The sequence below is a fragment of the Cebus imitator genome, unplaced genomic scaffold, assembly GCF_001604975.1.
Source record: "Cebus imitator isolate Cc_AM_T3 unplaced genomic scaffold, Cebus_imitator-1.0 Scaffold226, whole genome shotgun sequence".
Taxonomy (NCBI): Eukaryota; Metazoa; Chordata; class Mammalia; order Primates; family Cebidae; genus Cebus; species Cebus imitator.
In genome coordinates, this window is record NW_016107541.1 from 2,755,909 (window position 1) to 2,773,698 (window position 17,790).

The 17,790-nt window shown below is 47.7% G+C and overlaps 1 protein-coding gene across 2 annotated transcripts in view; it reads right to left on the reverse strand.

Annotated features, from left to right (window-relative positions):
• Nucleotides 1–15,035: 15,035 nt before the first annotated feature.
• The window catches only part of CMBL (carboxymethylenebutenolidase homolog), a 25,861-nt gene continuing 23,106 nt past the window's right edge, over nucleotides 15,036–17,790 (reverse strand). The window contains exons 5-6 of one of the 2 annotated variants that reach the window (XM_017496939.2): nucleotides 17,427–17,518; nucleotides 15,036–16,412 (exon numbers count right to left, since the gene is read on the reverse strand). In XM_017496939.2, coding sequence (XP_017352428.1) covers nucleotides 16,233–16,412; nucleotides 17,427–17,518 — 272 coding nt within the window. In that variant the 3' untranslated portion in view covers nucleotides 15,036–16,232. The remainder of the gene's footprint in view (nucleotides 16,413–17,426; nucleotides 17,519–17,790) is intronic. The other variant, XM_037727287.1, reaches the window with a different exon arrangement.

Genomic DNA, 17,790 nt, shown 5'->3' on the forward strand with positions numbered 1-17,790 from the left:
GGGGTTTGGGTGGATTTTTTTTTTCCCCCAAAATAGTCTGTAGGGACTTTTAACAGTTTAAACATGAGTTCTCAAGATGCACTTTAGTATTGAAAGGAATATGGGCTTGATCATCTTCCTATATAAATGGATAGGCTCTTTGATTGTAGAGACTCATCATAGGTGAGTATTTCCACCGCAGAATTACAGGATGTCTTAAGTGCTATTAGTAGGTTGCTCACAGCCTAACCTAGGATGATGTTCAGAGCTGATAGAGACCCGTGTGAGCCTTTGCTTTCCTCTGGCCCCACCCTGCACACAACTCATGCAGAATCAGAGCCAGCATGTTGCAGTCAGCCACCAGCACAGGCATAGAAGGGCAGTTCAGAACCTGCTTGTTTTCTTACCAGATGTTTACAGTAAGTGGAGGTGAAAGTAAATTACAGGAAATAGGGGAGAAATCCTGCAGCTACCATGTTCAGGTAGAGTGAAATTGATTCTACTTGCTAAAGTAGTATTCGCTAATAGTGATGGGCCAGGACTTCTGAGAACACCTGGATTGTCTCTGTTCTCAACCCAGTGAGGCAGATACACTTCTTGCTGCTCACATCTTATAGGTGAGTGCTAATAATTTGCCAGCATCTCACCTCCAGCAAGTAGTAGAGCCAGGTCAGTCTCCAGCAGTCTGACCCCATAGTTGCCCAGCTCATCCCCTTTCCTCTTCTGCTATTTGCCTGTTAATGATTCTCTAGATTTTCTAAAAGTGTTTCTTGAAGAACATGATGATAAAGCTCATCGTGATGAACTTTATCACTAGTTATGCTACCTTAACTAGTCACACCTAATTCCCTAGAATTAGGAAATGGTGACTTACCTAAATTAGCATAAGTGATGAATTTGGGTTACCTTCCCGTGTGAAGCTGGGTATTTACCAGTCTTAACTATTGGGTCATTGTGTTTTCTCTATATGTTAATGCATTGGATGTTTTGCTAAATAACACCTGTGAATTTAGGATTGTGTGTAAAAGCATTCTTCCTTACGTTCATGTTTATATGGAACTGTGCAATTGAGTATTGAAAGCTTAAAACTGCGTTTATTTACGCCGACTGATTTTAGCCTGCAGAGAACATACAGCAGCCTTCTTTGGACTACAGTCTTATCTGAGGGGTCCATAGTTGTATCAGAAGAGCCCCTAAACCAATCCCCCTCACACAATTGAACCTCACAGACATTCCTGATGTTTCACAAGCCTTTGGGTTTTGTTTCATTACAAATAAACCTCTTCCAGGAGATGTCCTTCATCTTTCACATTTCAGATCACTCAAGTTTCATTTCCCTGCTACTTTGGCCACACTCCCTCCTTCCCTAAGCAAAAGCAACTTAAGGGCTCTTGACCCAAAAGCTAGATTCCCATGTAAGACCCCATGTTTTACTGCTGTTTCCCAATTTACACCTGCTGGATTCATTTGAGGTTTGTTAAGTGTCCTTTTTTTAACTTCAGTCTACTCTCAATTTCCATGGAGGAGTGGTTCCAGGACGTCCTGCAGGTGCCAATGTTCATGAATCCTCAAGTCCCTGATAAAAATCCGTGGTATTTGCATGTAATATACACCCTCCTGTATACTTTAAATCATCTCTATATTATTCATAATACCTAATGTAAATGATATGTAAATGTCATACTGTACTGTTCAGGGAGTAATGACAAGAAAAAAAATCTACATGTTGAGTATGGATGCATTTTTTTTCCCTGAATATTTTCCACCTGAGGTTGGTTGAATCCAGGAGAGGGTCAGCTTTGAAAGCAGCCACTGTGAAGCACAAATGCCCTCGGGAGGGCCGAGAGGTCAGTCTCTTACATGTGACTGCATATCTTGAATCTCCTTTTTCTTTCTCTGCGTGAAACAGCTACAACAGATTGGGGGCTGGGGGAGCAGAGGAAGGTGGGGTAACGGTAGTAATTAATAAATCAGTAATGTGTAAGCATGGAGAAGTTCCTCCAACCTAGGTGTTTGCTGCAGGCAGCCTTAGCCAAATGGTGTCATCTAAAAGTACCGGAAAAGTGGGGACTGAAGGCAAGTGGCTGAGACAGTGTCAAAGGTCAGGAAAAGTGGGAAACCTCGACAGTAGTGAAGATGTAAACACGTGTGCCCTGTCACTGCTCTGAACACTTTATATATATTAAAGCTGGTTTTCACAGTGTGCTCCAAGATCCCATGGGGTCCTGGGCCTTTTCAAGGGGCCCATGAAGTCAAATGTATTTTCCTGCACTAAAGTTACTGCCTTTTTCACTGTGTTGACATTTACACCAATGCTGCAAAAGCGATGACAAAACCGCATCTTAGAATGAGTCAGGTAGTGGCACCACACACTTTCAAAAAGAAAATCATTTTTTTGGCCAGGCACAGTGGCTCGTGCCTGTAATCCCAACATTTTGGGAGGCCAAGACAAGTGGATCACCTGAGGTCAGGAGTTCAAGACCAGCCTAGCCAACATGGCAAAACCCCATCTCTACTAAAAAATATAAAAATTAGCTGGGCATGTCAGTGGGTTCCTGTAATCCCAACTACTCGGGAGGCTGAGGCAGGAGAACTACTTGAACCCGGGAGGCAGAGGTTGCAGTGAGCCAAGATCGTGCCAGTGCACTCCAGCCTGGGTGACAGGGCAAGACTCCCATCTAAAAAAAATGACATTTTCACTTAAAAGACGGCTTTGATGAGGGAACACAAATTATTAAGTTGTTGGCTGTTGGTCTTTGAGTACCCGTATTTTAGCATTCTGAGTAAGAGTTAAGTGTTAGTTTAAAAAAAAAAAATTGCTTGTGTGACAAACTTGATGGTTGTGCTGAACTCGCCCCCTCATCACCACATTCCCCTTGGCATTAAGGAATGACTAGTTCGGCTGGACACAGTGGTTGATGCCTGTAACCCTAGCACTTTGGTAGGCTGAAGCAGGAGTATCGTTTGAGCCTAGGAGTTCAAGACCAGCCTGGACAGCAAAGAGACTCTTGTCTCTACAAAAAAAATTTCTAAGGTGTGGTGGTGTGTGCCTGTAGTCTCACCTACTCGGGAGGCTGAGACAGGAGGATCCCTCGAGCCCAGGGGGTTAAAGCTGCAATGACCATGCTGTTGAATCTGTACGGGTCTGCAGCAGCCTCAATTCTTGCCTCCTTAGAAGAAAGAATTCAACTGAGGGGCTAAGGCAGAAGGAGAGACCAAGGCAAGTTGTAAAGCAGGAGTGAAAGTTTATTAAAAGCTTTAAGCTGGGCGCCATGGCTCACGCCTGTAATCCTAGCACTTTGGGAGGCCACAGGGGATGGATCACTTGATGTCAGGAGTTCGAAACTAGCCTGGCCAACATGATAAAACCCCATGTCTAGTAAAAACACACACAAAATTAGCCAGGCATGATGGCGGATGCCTGTAATCCCAGCTACTCAGGAGACTGAGGCAAGAGAATCACTTGAACTGAGGAGGCAGAGGTTTCAGTGAGCCAAGATAATGTCACTACACCCCAGTCTGAGCAACACAGCAAGACTCCATCTCAAAGAATAAAAATAAAAACCTTTAGAGCAGGAAGGAAAGAAAAGTACACCCGGAAGATAGGATATCCAATGCAGGGTTGGGCCTTTCAACTTGAGGTTTTACATGTTGGCATACTTCCAGGGTCTGTGTCACTTCTCCCCTGATTGCGCCCTGGCATGGGCTGTCGCGTGCGCGGTGGCTGGCCAACACGTGGGAGGGGAGTGGGGCAGCGTGCTCACTGGAGGCCTTGCTGACCAGTCTAGCATTCCGGTTAGACGCCGCCATTTTGCCTCTTAATGCACATGCTTGAGCCCACCTGCCCAGCTCCTGAGGTCTTGTCGGGAAGCTGCTCATCAACAGTTTCGGGTGTTTTCTCTCTATTAGGAGCCTGCCCTTCCCTAACACCGGCTGTGACCAATTATTATTTTAGGGAGACAGTTAACAACAGCCTGACCATCAGCTGAGGATCGCTTGACATCCCCTGAAGTGGCAAAGGGTTGGGGGCGGCTCTCCCCCACTACTCATGCCTGAGTAGCTACCTACTGTTACCAGCGCAGCGCCACTGCCTTCAGCCTGGAGACAGAGTGAGACCCTGACTCAAAAACAAAAAGTGTAAAAGAATCCTGAAACCAAAACAGTTGATCCTCATCATAATCCTGGTCATTGTCAAGTCCAAGAGACCCTGCGTAGTTTGAATGGACCACTCACTCACTGAAGTGAACTTTCTAACCTTGTGAGTTTTCAGTATAAGCAGCTGAAAATGTGCACTCAGCAGACGTCTAACTTATCACATGATCTTGACGCCCACTGCAAAGACAACTGAAGCTGGTGGTGTGGACTTGCAGCTTCTAGGCTCCCACTTCCCTTCCAGCAGCTCATCCACCCTTACCTCCTGTGAGAGGCAGAATTCTAAAGCTGTGCTCCCAAGAGTCCATCCGGTTATTCCATCAGGCACTAATCTAGATACTATGAGAAGGGACTTTGCAGATTTAATTAAGGTTACCAGTCAGCTAACCTTAAAAGAAAAAAGGGCAGTTATCTGGGTGGGCCCAGTAGTTACGCAAGCCCACAAGGGCCCACAGACAAAGATGAGAGATTCAGCAGGAGACTCGAGAGATGGCAGCCTTGGCCAGGTGCAAGGGCTCATGCCTGTAATCCCAGCACTTTGGGAGGCCAAGGCAGGTGATCACTTGAGGCCAGGAGTTCAAGACCAGCCTGGCCAACATGGCAAAACCCCAACTCTACTAAAAAATACAAGAAAAATTAGCCAGACAACGTGGTACATGCCTGTAATCCCAGTTACTCAGAGGCTGAGGTAAGAGCATCACCTGAACCCAGGAGGCAGAGGTTGCAGTGAGCTGAGATTGCACCACTGCACTCCAGCCTGGGTGACAGAGGGAGATGTTGTCGAAAAAAAAAAAAAAAAAGAGGCTGAGGATTCCACATGCCATTGGTGGCTCTGAGATGTAGGGATCATGTGCAAGGGAGCCCGAGAAGCAACAGGAACCCTGACACTAGAGTCGCAAGAAAAAAATTCTGCCAAAAAATCAAATACACTTGGAAGTGGCTTTTCCCTAGAGCTCCTGATAGGAACCCAGCCAGCCAACACCTTGACTTTGGCCTTAAGAATCCCAGAGCAGGGCAACCAGCCACGCCTTCTGACCTACAGAACTGTAAGATAATACGTGTATGTGGTTTAAGTTGCTATGTTTATGAAAATTTGTCATAGCAGTGATCAGAAACTCATACGCCTCTCTCTTGCCTCAGTGGGGGAGGGGAGAAGGAAAGGGTGCCCTCCTTCTGCCCAAGACAATCCCAATGTCCCATAGATTCCATCTCCTCTCAGGGCTTATTTCCTCATTTCTGCATCTGAGATTGTCTTTAGTGCTTCTCAGGACATATAGTTGGATTACACTGTCCAGATTCCTTGTGGTTGGATGGGGTTCTGTGACTAGTGAGCGTCTCAGAATACAACACCCCAAAATGAAGGCTTCAGAAGCAACTCTCTCTGACTCCTTCCCTCCTTCCCTCCTGTTTCTGGCCCTTCATTCCGCCCTGAAGCTAAAAACTACAATCCCTCTTCCTCTAGGTGGTAAACCAGAACCCCTTTCCCCCAAAGCCAGCCGCAAAGCCTAAAAGTATTACTCTAAACCCATCCGCTGTTGCCACTTCTCTGTAAAAACTGGCCATAAAGAAATTATCTGACCTATCTTGTTCGCCTGTCGTTCACAAGCCCCCCGTTGCACAGCGGGTACTGTCTGACAACCAGGAGGAAGGAATGCTGCCCAGAGGGACCAAGAAGAATGAATCTCAGCAGGCCTTGCTGGGGCTCCCACTCAGTCCAATGGCACTAGGTCAGACCCTTTTTGTCCAATCGTATTTCCACAGGCTGCCCACACTTTGTTGAACCTCAGCATAAAAATGGACAGTTTCAGCCAGGTGTGGTGGCTCACGCCTGTAGTCCCAGCACTTTGGGAGGCCCAGGCAGGCAGATCACAAGTTCAAGAGATCGAGACCAGCGTGGCCAATATGGTGAAACCCTATCTCTACTAAAAATACAAAAATTAGCTGGGTGTGGTGGTGTGAGCCTATAGTCCCAGCTACTCAGGAGGCTGAGGCAGGAGAATCACTTGAACCCAGGAGACTGAGGTTGCAGTGAGCCGAGATCGCACCGCTGCACTCCAGCCTGGCAACAGAGTGAGACTCTGTCTCACACACACAAAAAAACCTTTCATGACTCATGACTGTAATTCCAGCACTTTGGGAGGCTGAGGTGGGAGGATCACTTGAGCCCAGGAATTCCAGACCAGTCTGGGTAACATAGTGAGACTTCATCTCTACAAAAATATTAAAAACTTAACCGGGTGTGGTGGCATGCACTCGTAGTCCCAGCAACTTGAAAGGCTGAGGCTGGAGGATCGCTTGAGCCCAGGAGTTGGAGGCTGCAGTGAGCCATGATCACACCACCGCACTGCAGCCTGGGTGACGGAGCAACACCGTCTCTAAATCAATCAACCAATAAAAGACGGTTTCTCCTATATCTTTGGGTCATCGTTCTGATGGCTCCCATGTCACGTAAAACTATGCTCAAATAAATTTGTATGTCTTTTTTCCTATTAATCTGCCTCTTGTCAGTGACTTTTGGAGGGTGATATGGAAGTTTTCCCTTAACCCCTTACACTAGTGCAGGCCAGTGCCTGTAGGCAAAGCATGACTTCGGGTTAGAGAAGGTGCATGCCAAGGCAGGAGCCTCCAGAGCTCTTTCCTCTGGACACACAGCACAGTACATTATTCAAGGCGGTGGCTGTCCCATCCGCTGGGGTGCCCTAGAGGTGACGATGATGCAAGTCCTCTGCCAACACGCAACGGACATGGAGCATGACTGAGAATCCAGCTCCTTGCTGGCTTAGACTCAGATAATAGGCTCCCCCTGTCTGTGAATCTCTCACCTGCGCACACAGCATCCCCTGCTCTGTTAGCGCTTTGCAGCGTGAATCTCACCTTAAAAGCAAAAGCCAGCCTGGTGCAGTGCCTCACACCTGTAATCCTAGCACTTTGAGAGGCTGAGGCAGGAGGATCACTTGAGTTCAGGAGTTTGAGACCAGCCTGGGCAACACAGTGAGACTCTCTTAAAAAAAAAAAAAAATTAGCCAGGTGTGGTGGTGTGTACCTGTAGTCCTCTGCTCCTCAGGAGGCTGAGGTGGGAGGTTTGCTTGAGCCTGGGAGACAGAGGTTGCAGCGAGCAGTGATCACACTGCTGCACTCCAGCCTGGGCAACACGGCCAGATCCTATCTCAACAAATAAAAAAGCAAAGCACAGGGAAAGAAACCCTTCAATTGTGTTATCTGGAGCCATTCCCTTCCTGTTCCCTCCATTTCTCTGAGGCACCCCTGTCAGCCCCTCTTCCTCTCCTGCCTTCCACCTTCTGCCCCTCCACCCACGGTGATGGTCTCTGGACTCTGCCTTTCCTAGAAACTGCCTTTGCTGTGATCATTGTGTCCTCCTGCTGCAAACCCAGGGTTGCTCTCTGAGTTGGAGTCCTCTTTCTCTCTCTCTCTCTCTCTCTCTCTCTCTCTCACACACACACACACACACACGACCTTTTCCTGTTTTTTTTTTTTTTTTTTTTTTTTTTTTTTGAGACGAAATCTTGCTCTGTTGCCCAGGCTGGAGTGCAGTGGCCCGATCTCGGCTCACTGAAACCACTGCCTCCTGGGTTCAAGCAATTCTCCTGCTTGAAGAATTCTCCTGCCTCAGCCTTCCAAGTAGCTGGGACTACAGGCACGTGCCACCATGCCCGGTTAATTTTTTGTATTTTAGTAGAGACGGGGTTTCACCATGTTGGCCAGGATGGTCTTGATCTCCTGACCTCATGATCCACCCACCTTAGCCTCCAAAAGTGCTGGGATTACAGGCATGAGCCACTGAGCCTGGCTTCTCTTCCTTTTTGAAGCCCCTCTGGTGGCTTTCCTGGAGTTCTGCCCTCTAGTTGCCCCTACATCCCTGGTTGCTCCCCACCTCTGACCATCCCCCTCTGCAGTTGCCACTTAATATGCATTCAGGGAGAGCCACCCTGGGTCCACCACTCAAGGGAGAGGTGTGCTGATGACGCTTCACATACTGTTACCAGCGTGAATCTGAAGGGTCTGTATCACATTCCATCTTTGCCTCCTTCAAGGACAGAATTCAGCCAAGGGACATAAGGCAGAAGGAAAGATTGAGGCAAGTTTTAAAACAGGAGCAAGTTTATCAAAAAGTTTTAGAGCAGGAACGAAAGGAAGCAAAGTACACTTGGAAGAGTTCCAAGTGTCCTGCTTGGCCCATGACTTGGGATTTTATACATTGGCATGATTCTGAAATTTACATTTATTTTCCCTTGGAGCAGGCTGCTTGCATGCACAGTGGCCTGCCAGCACTTGGAAGGGGCCACATGTACAGTGTGTTTACTGAAGTTGTGCACATGCTCACCTGAGGTGTTTCTCCCCAGCTGAGCATTCCTAGAAGAAGGTCACACAGGAAACCTGTTAAGCTCCACCATCTTGCCTCTTAGGGTGCATGCTTGAGCCTGTTTGCCCAGATCCTGAGATCTTACCAGGAAGCTGCTGATCACTAGCTTCAGGTGCTTCTGCCTATAGGGAGACTCCCTTTCCCTGATGCTGGCTGTGACCAGTTGTTATTTCAGAGGCAGTTTAACAACCACCTGACCACGACCTGACGGCCACCTGACATTCCGGGGAAGGGTGACCTCTCCTGCCCTGCTCATGTCTGCCTACCTACTGTAACAATGCACCCCTACAGAGTTATGTTATTTTACTCAGCTTATAGTTTTACATTCAGAAAAACCCAGAGTCAGAGAAGTAAGTTGCCCAAATCCATGGCAAGCTAAACATGGAGGATGGACACATCCAGCTCTTCCATCAGATGGCCGTGGCAGGTATGGCAGATGGATGACTCCCAACACTACAGAGCCACATGGGTCTCACGCAACTGCCCCCCACAACGAGCCTCCACACTCCTCTTCAGAGCCCACCAAAGCCCAGCTCTGTCCAGACAGGGTGCGCCCATCCCCGGCTGAGTGAGTCAGGGTCTAATCTGATCCAGTCACCAACTCCCCTTCAGCTGATGCTCCGGGCCCTCGGCCTCTCCCATGACGCAGAGACACAGAGCTGAGGGATTCCCGCCCCCCCCCTCCACTAAAACAGAGGGGCAGGAAAGAGCTCCTTCCTTCCTTTCCTGCTGCGTCTGGGATTTGCAAGGCCCTGGGGCCCAGAGAATGCAGTCACCAACCCTGGGTCCTGACACCAGAAAACTCCCAAACCACCTTGGATCCCTGGAGGGCTGTGTGGGAGATACTTAAATGTTACTCTCTTAGCCACTGTCTGTCAGGTTTTCTGTTATTTGCATCCCAAGAAAACTCAACTGATATTTAAGGCTGAACCAAAATTAACTTCCCTTTCCTCACAGCCCGCTTCTCTTCAGGATTCTCTGTGCTGGATAATCTCCCAGCCAAAATCAGGGCCTTGCTTCCCGGTGTCCTCTCACGCTCTGCAGTAGAGGCAGTTGTATGCACCCCGAGAAACTCTCCACTCCGCTGCCTGGGTCAGTGTGTTAGTCTGCTCTCACACACTAGTAAAAATATACCCCAGACTGGGTAATTCATAAAGAAAAGAGGTTTAATTGACTCACAGTTCAGCATGGCTGGGGAGGCCTCAGGAAACTTTTGATCATGGTGGAAGGGGAAGCAAACACATCCTTCTCCACATGGCAGCAGCAAGGGGAAGTGCAGACAAAGTGAGGGGAAAGCCCCTTATAAAACCGTCAGATCTCATGAGAACTCATGAGAACAGCATGCAGGTAACTGCTCCCAAGATACAATTACCTCCCTCCAGCTCCTTCCCTCGACAGGTGGGGATTATGGGAACTACGATTCAAGATGAGATTTGGGTGGGGACACAGCCAAACCATATCAGTCAGGCTCACAGCTCTGCTTCCTGCTGATGTGCTCCTTCTCTCTTCAGAGGGGCCCAGCTTTAATCCTTCTAAAATGCAAATACTATCGATAACTCTTGCTGCTCTCACCTGAAGGCCTGAAAAGCAAATCCCCACCTGGGGACTCAGCGGGGCCTGGCTGCCCTTTCACAAAAGAAAGGGTGGGTGTGAGCCTGAGGCTGCAGGCATTCTTCTTGCTTGGTCTTCCAGCACAAGAATGTCCTGAGTTTGCCCGATGCTGGCGCCTCAGGACTGACAAGAAATCGTTCGCACTGGCCAGGCATTGAGATGAAAAACACCCATCCTTAATGTGGAACCCAAGGAGAACTAAGGCCCAACCTGATGGAGGGAGCCGCCTGCAGGGCCCAGACCTGTGTGGGAGGGTGGAGAAATGGCCTTTTTGGTGTCTGCAGACATGGAGAGGGGCTAAGCAGAGGCACAGATCTAGGCTTGAGGAGTTTGCCAAGTAAATAAGTTATCTGGGCTGTAATTGAGAAAGACTATGTTAACCAAAAAGCAACCAAGGCAGGTGTCAATCATAGAGTTTTATTTAGCCAAGTTGAGAACACACTCACGGAAAAAACCACAAGCCACAGAAACAGAAACATCTATGAGCTGTGCTTTTTCCAAACGGCAGTATTTTAAAAGGCAAGGGTAAGCAGGAGGGAAAAGATGGGGGAGGGAGGCAGGGAGGCAGACCCTCAAGTTCTTGTGAGACACTGAGTCAGCACATCTACAGTTTACACCGGAGGAAAAGTCAGTTATGCATTTGTCTCCAGGATGATTTCTGGTTTTGCCTTTGTCCTCTCTCCACAAGAATCAGCTGGTAATTGACATTGTCAGGGTGAGATCCAAAAAACTTGTTTTAGGGCGAGTTTATAGCAGGGAGATAGAGTCTGAAAGATGTGGCTGTTCACAAGGAATTTCTACGTGAGCGCTTTGGGAGAGAGGGCTTCCCGGGAGATGTGTGGACTTCCAAGGCTGTAGGATCCTGGCTTACAGATGATGCTGTAACACAGGGCTGTGACACTGCAGCTGCCTGTTTGGGAAGGAGAGGAAGGCAGTGCTGCACAGTTCCCAGGCTGAGCTTTAGGTCCTGGGAGTCTGTTTTCTTTCACAACCAGCGGCAGAACTGTCACAAGGGAGACAAACAGGATTAATGGAAAGTCAACAGGATGCAGTTGGGGACGTGAATCTTTCCCGCCAGTGGAGACTTGCATGCGAGGCTATCCCGCTACAGGCTTAGGGCTCCTAGGGAGGTCAATTTTTCATTTAATTTTAATTCATTTAAATTAAAAAACTAAAGCACTGTGAAATCTACTCCTGGGCCGGGCGCAGTGGCTCACGCTTCTAATCCCAGTACTTTGGGAGGCCAAGTCAGGTGGATCACTTGAGGTCAGGAGTTCAAGACCAGCCTGGCCAACATGGTGAAACCTTGTCTCTACTAAAAATACAAAAATTAGCCGGGAGTGGTAGTGGGCACCTGTAATCCCAGCTACTCGGGAGGCTGAGGCAGGGGAATTGCTTGAACCTGGGAGGCAGAGGTTGCAGTGAGTCAAGATTACACCACTGCACTCCAGCCCACGGGACAAAGCGAGACTCCATCTCAAAAAAATAAATAAAAATAAAAATAAAAACTTCTCCTGAAAAAAACCACAAGAAAAAAATTGTGGAAAGCTCTGTTGATTGTGCCACACTCAGAGCTCTGTTCAGTGTGTGCCGAATCCTCTGACCTCAATACTGTCAGCACCGAGGTGACAGTGACGCAAAAGCCAGTGAATTCACTTAATTTAGATTGACATAGTTTTGAAATGGATACACTTTTTCTTCTAAGACAAATCAATTCCTCTAAAACAAATGAACCAGTTTTTCAATGTGGGAGGTGAACTGTAAAGGTGACTTTTGATACAAGGCTCAGTTATAAAAAAACTTAAATATGTGGATCTACTCTTCTCAACTGTAAATTTTGTGAAATTTAAACAAGTACTTTTTTTTGGAGACAGGATCTTGCTCTGTTACTCAGGCTGGAGTACAATGGCACCATCTAGGCTCACTGCAACCTCCACTCCCCAGGTTTAAGCAATTCTCCTGCCTCAGCCTCCCAGGTAGCTGGGATTACAGGTGACTGCCACCATGCATGGCTCATTTTTGTATTTTTAGTGGAGACAGGGTTTCACCTTGTTGGCCAGCTGGTCTTGAACTCCTGACCTCAAGTGATCAGCCCATCTCAGCCTCTCAAAGTGATGGGATTGCAGGCATGAGCCACTATGCCCGGCCAAATCAAGTGCTTCTGATGAAAAGTTAGCATCCAAATTGAGATATGTGTAAGCAGAAAATACACACCAGATGTCAAAAACAGAGGACCAAAAAAAATACAAAATTTCTCAGTCATGATTCCTGATATTGATTACATGCTGATGGAACATTTGTGATAAATTGAGCTAATGTGTATATTAAAATTAATTTCATGTGTGTGTTTCCTTTTTCATGGGGCTATGAGAAAATTTAAAATTATATACATGGGGAAAAAAGCTAAAGTTGCCATTTTTTCTCTTTGCCTTCATTTATCTGCTCGTATAATAGACACTGAAGAGCAACTCTTTTTAAAGAAGCACGTGTGTGACTTACATTATACCCTTTTTTTTGAGACAGAATCGCTCTGTCGCCTAAGCTGGAGTGCAGTGGCACAATCTTGGCTCACTGCAACCTACGCCTGCCAGATTCAAGCAATTCACCTGCCTCAGCCTCCCGAGTGGCTGGGATTAGAGGCGTGCAGTACCTCACCCAGTTAATTTTTGGGTTTCACCATGTTGGCCAAGAATGGTCTCAAACTCCGAACCTCATGATCCGCCCACTTCAGCCTCCCAAAGTGCTGGGATTACAGGCGTGAGCCACTGAGCCCGGCTACATTATACTATCTGCAGCACTGGTTCAGAACACCATGAATTTTTCTTTTTTTTTTTTTTTTTGTTGAGACAGAGTCTCCCTCTGTTGCCCAGGCTGGAGTGCAGTGCCGTGATCTCCACTCACTGCAACCTCCACCTCCCAGGTTCAAGCGATTCTCCTGCCTCGGCCCCCTGAGTAGCTGGGATTGCAGGCACATGTCACTATGAGCAGCTAATTTGTGTATTTTTAGTAGAGACAGGGTTTCACCATCTTGGCCAGGATGGCCTTGATCTCATGATCTAGTGATCCACCCACCTCAGCCTCCCAAAGTGCTGGGATTACAGGCATGAGCCACCGCACCCAGCCCATGACACTTGACCAAAGGACTCAGCAGAGGGGAGGCTGCCCAGGCCCCAAGCTTGCCACGAGACATTCGGCTTGAAGGATACACCCACACCCTTGGTTCATTCTCACAAATTTTCTCCCCTCCCATCTATTTTGAAGACTCTGGCTACCTGACTACGTGCTCACCAGATACCATTCCAGGGCAAAAGCCCAGCGCATCTCCAGGGTTTCCTGGGAAGCCGGATGAATGAGTGAGACCTCCTGGAAGCAGCCCTCAGCAGGCAAGGGCTTTGGCCGGCTGTTCTCCACAATTACATGTCCACAGTAGACCTACCCTGCTCAGGCTTCAATTCTCTCAACATTATGCAAAAGATCTCCCTGTACTCATTTGACAGATGCAAAAACTGAGGCCCAGGAAGGTCAAGTTTGGGGAATTCTTTTAATTGTATGTTTCCTGAGCATCTATTTGAATATAAGTTGGACTTTCTTGTTTCAGAAGCAGAGATTAGTAACACAGTTTCCAATTATCCAACTCCTCCCCACTCCTCCAGGTGGTTATCCAGACATCTCCCTTATAAAACCGCCTCCTTTGACCACCTCCCCATGGGCAGCTGGGTATCACCTGTTTGGCTTGTCCCACTGGCCCTCACACCCACGCTGACCCCTCTCAGTCACAGCGTGAGTCTCTGGGGCTCATGCCCGCTTGCCCTCATCACCCCCCCACCGTCAGAACCCCCATGGGAAACGTGTTCAGATAACACCCAGGGCCCTGAAGTCTTTGGCCCGCAGCTCCCCGTCTCTCTCTTCTTCTGCACCTGCTGTTTGAGCCCGTGTGTCCTGGCTGGTTCCCCACTTTGTTGTTTGTTTTTTGAGACCGAGTTTCACTCGTTTCCCAAGTTGGTACGATCTCGGCTCACTGCAGCCTCTGCCTCCCGGATTCAAGTGCTTCTCCTGCCTCTGCCTCCTGAGTAGCTGGGATTATAGGTGTGCACCACCACGCTCAACTAATTTTTTGCATTTTTAGTAGAAATGGGGTTTCACCATCTTAGCCAGGATGGTCTCGAACCCCTGACGCCAGGTGATCTGCCTGCCTCGGCTTCCCAAAGTGTGGGGACTACAGGTGTCAGCCACTGCGCCCAGCCTGACTCCCCCTTTTTACTGGCCCTGTTGCAAACTGTGCTGCCCTCTCTTCTCCGGATCTGTAAACAATAAACTGCTTCTGTCATTTCATGGGTTCTGATGAGTCGCCTCTTCTACCCCATGGATACTTCTTCCCTGGTCAGAGCTCTCTGGGAGAGTGGCTGTCTTGGTAGGAATAAACCTGTCACAGGTCAGATGAGAGCCACAAGGGCATGTGCCAGGATAAACAGGCTTCCCATGAGAGGGGCACCTGGCCACAGGCTGGACACTTAGGTATCAGCTGTCCACCAGGACAAAGAAGGATCCCACGGAAGGCACGTGGGAAACACCCAGACCACATCCGCAGGACCCCATCGGGGCAGGGCTAGAGTTTATAGCCACTCTCTCCTGAGAGGGACAGCAAGACCAAATTAGGGGGGAAAAAAGCAACATCAAGCCACGTGCCTGAAGTCACACACACGCAGCCTGCAGGCACAGGGGCAGGTGCACAGCTTCTCGGCAACTCTGCCCTTTCCGCCGCTGCCAGAAACACCGGAGGGACTTCTGATGTAGCCTCAGGCCCTGGGATCCAAAAATGCCAGTGCTGGGGAAGCCACTCCCTAGGCAACAACAGCCGGTGACGCTCTAGCCCACTGTTTTCTGCTATCTTTTTTAAAAAGCCATAAATTCAAAAATTCAAAAAATTAGTTTATTAGTTTAATACAATGAAGTCAACGGAATCCTGTTTTGATCTCAATACTTCCCATATTGCAATCTATAAATGTGACAAATTCACCTGTCTTATGACATGATAAGCATCTAGGCTGGGCAGTTAGCCTACCCTAGTTTACAGTTCATGTTCTTCATGGCTTTGCAGCATTTGTCATTTTATACGATGTGTTCAAAGAGCAAAAAAGCCCACACTTGACCTGTCAGCTGGTCCTTGAACAGCTGTAGGTTTTGTGTTTTGTGGTTTTTTGTTTTGTTTTGTTTTGTTTTGTTTTGAGATCCAGTCTCCTTTTGTTGCCCAGGCTGGAGCGCAGTGGCGCAATCTCCACTCACTGCAACCTCCACCTCCCAGGTTTGAGTGATTCCCCTGCCTCAGCCTCCTGAGTTGTTGGGATTACAGGTGCATGCCACCACGCTTGGCTAATTTTTGTACTTTTAGTGGAGACAGGGTTTCACCATGTTGGCCAGGCTGGTCTCAAACTCCTGACCTCAAGTGATCCACCCGCCTCGGCCTCCCAAACTGCTAGGATTACAGGCGTGAGCCACTGCACCCAACCTGTAGGTTTTAACTAATAATTAGGGTATTACTATATCATTCAAATTCTCCAGGTACTGTCCTGGTTTTTATTTTTTCATTTTTATTTATTCATTTACTTTTGACACAGGGTCACTCTGTCACCCAGGCTGGAGTGTGGTGGCGGCACAATCTCAGCTCACTGCAGTCTCCACCTCCCGCGTTCTATTGATTCTTGTGCCTCAGCCTCCCAAGTAGCTGGGACTACAGGAGTGCACCACCACACCAGGCTAATTTTGGCATTTTTTTGTAGAGATGGCGGGGGGGTCTCGCTATGTTAGCCAGGCTGGTATCGAACTCCTGACCTCAGGTAATCCACCTGCTTTGGCCTCCCAGTGTTGGGATTACAGGCATGAGCCACTGCGCCCAGCCAGACCTTGGTTTTAAATTTTGATTTTATGTACATGTTAAAAATTAAATTATTTCATGCATTATTTCCTAATGAATTTGTGTTTCAAATGACATAATGAATTTTAGGATTCCTATATTTATTTTATAAAGGTGAAAATAAAATCGATTGATCTAAGTATTTCCAAGCAAAGTTGGGAAGAAAGCTCTTCGGGGAAGGCTTGCCCTTGATTCTTGCTACATGTACTTGTTCAGCCACTCGATTAAATTCCTTCTGGCCTCGTCAATGTAGGGCTTGTCTGCAGGTGAACAGTCTTCTCTCTTCCGATGCACGAACCCGTGAGTCTGCCCGGAAAATGTCTTAATTTGATATTCAACTTTGCAGTGTTCTTTCAGCTTCTGGGTCAGCAGGGATACCTGGTATGCAAAAGATTTCATGATTTTAACCCTTTAGTAATACTTTCCATTCTCCACATCTTCAGTGAGCATTCATAACAGAGATTTCACATGGATGCTTTACGTTAGAAACAAGTTCCACAGTTATACTGAATTCTTTCCTGCTATTTTTTTTTTAAGACAGGGTCTCGCTCTGTTGCCCAGGCTGGAGTTTAGTGGCACCATCTTGGCTCACTGCAACCTCCACCTGCCAAGATCAAGCAATTCTCCTACCTCAGCCTCTGGAGTAGCAGGGATGACAGGCACCCGCCACTGCACCTGGCTAATTTTTGTATTTTTAGTGGAGACAGGCTTTCACCATGTTGACCAGGCTGGTCTCAAACTCCTGACCTCAAGTGATCCACCTGCCTCAGCCTCCCAAAGTGCTGGGATTACAGGCATGAGCCACTGCACCCAACTTTTACTGCTGATTTCATAATGAACACAGTTCTTATGTCTGGCAAAGGAGAGATTTCAGAGCAATGTGAAAATGATACATCTGTTATTTGAATCACTTGCATTAATCTATTGGTTACTATTTTAACAATAATTTCTAAATGACTCCTTTTTTTTCTTAGAGTCAGGGTGTCACTCTGTCACCCAGGCTGGAGTTCAGTGGCACAATCGTGGCTCACTGCAGCCTCACAACTCCTGTGCTCAAGCAATCTTCCTGCTTCAGGGTCACAAATAGCTGAGACTACAAGGTGTGTGCCACCATGCCAGCTAATTTTTTTATGTTTTTGTGGAGTGGGGATCTAAATAGACTGCCTAGCCTGGTTTCACACGGTGAAACCCCGTCTCTATTAAAAATACAAAAATTAGCCAGGCGTGGTGGCGCATACCAGATACTCAGGAAGCTGAGGCAGGAGAATTGCTTGAAACTGGGAGACAGAGGTTGCAGTCAGCCGAGATAGTGCCACTGCACTCCAGCCTGAGCGAGAGAGTGAGTCTCCTTCTCAGAATAAATAACTAAGAAGAGAAAAGATGCCAACTTACGTTCTCGAGTGGAATCACAGCATCATTTTCAGCAAAAATGAACAAGGTGGGGTTCTTTAAATTGTAAATGTCTTCAGAATCCTTGACGATGCCTGAAAAACGAGCACAGAAGCGTGATGCAGGCTCCCCACACTCATGCCACAGAAAACTGGGTTTCATTTTTCAAATTAAAATCTCTGCTTTGGGGGCTTTATTTTCTTTTTTAGCCACTCCACAAAAGTGGCCTGACCTGTAAGATTAGTGTAAAAGAAGGCCGGGCGCAGTGGCTCACACCTGTAATCCCAGCACTTTGGGAGGCAGAGGCAGGTGGATGGCTTAGGCTCAGGAGTTTGTGACCTGCCCCCAGGTAACATCACAAAACCCT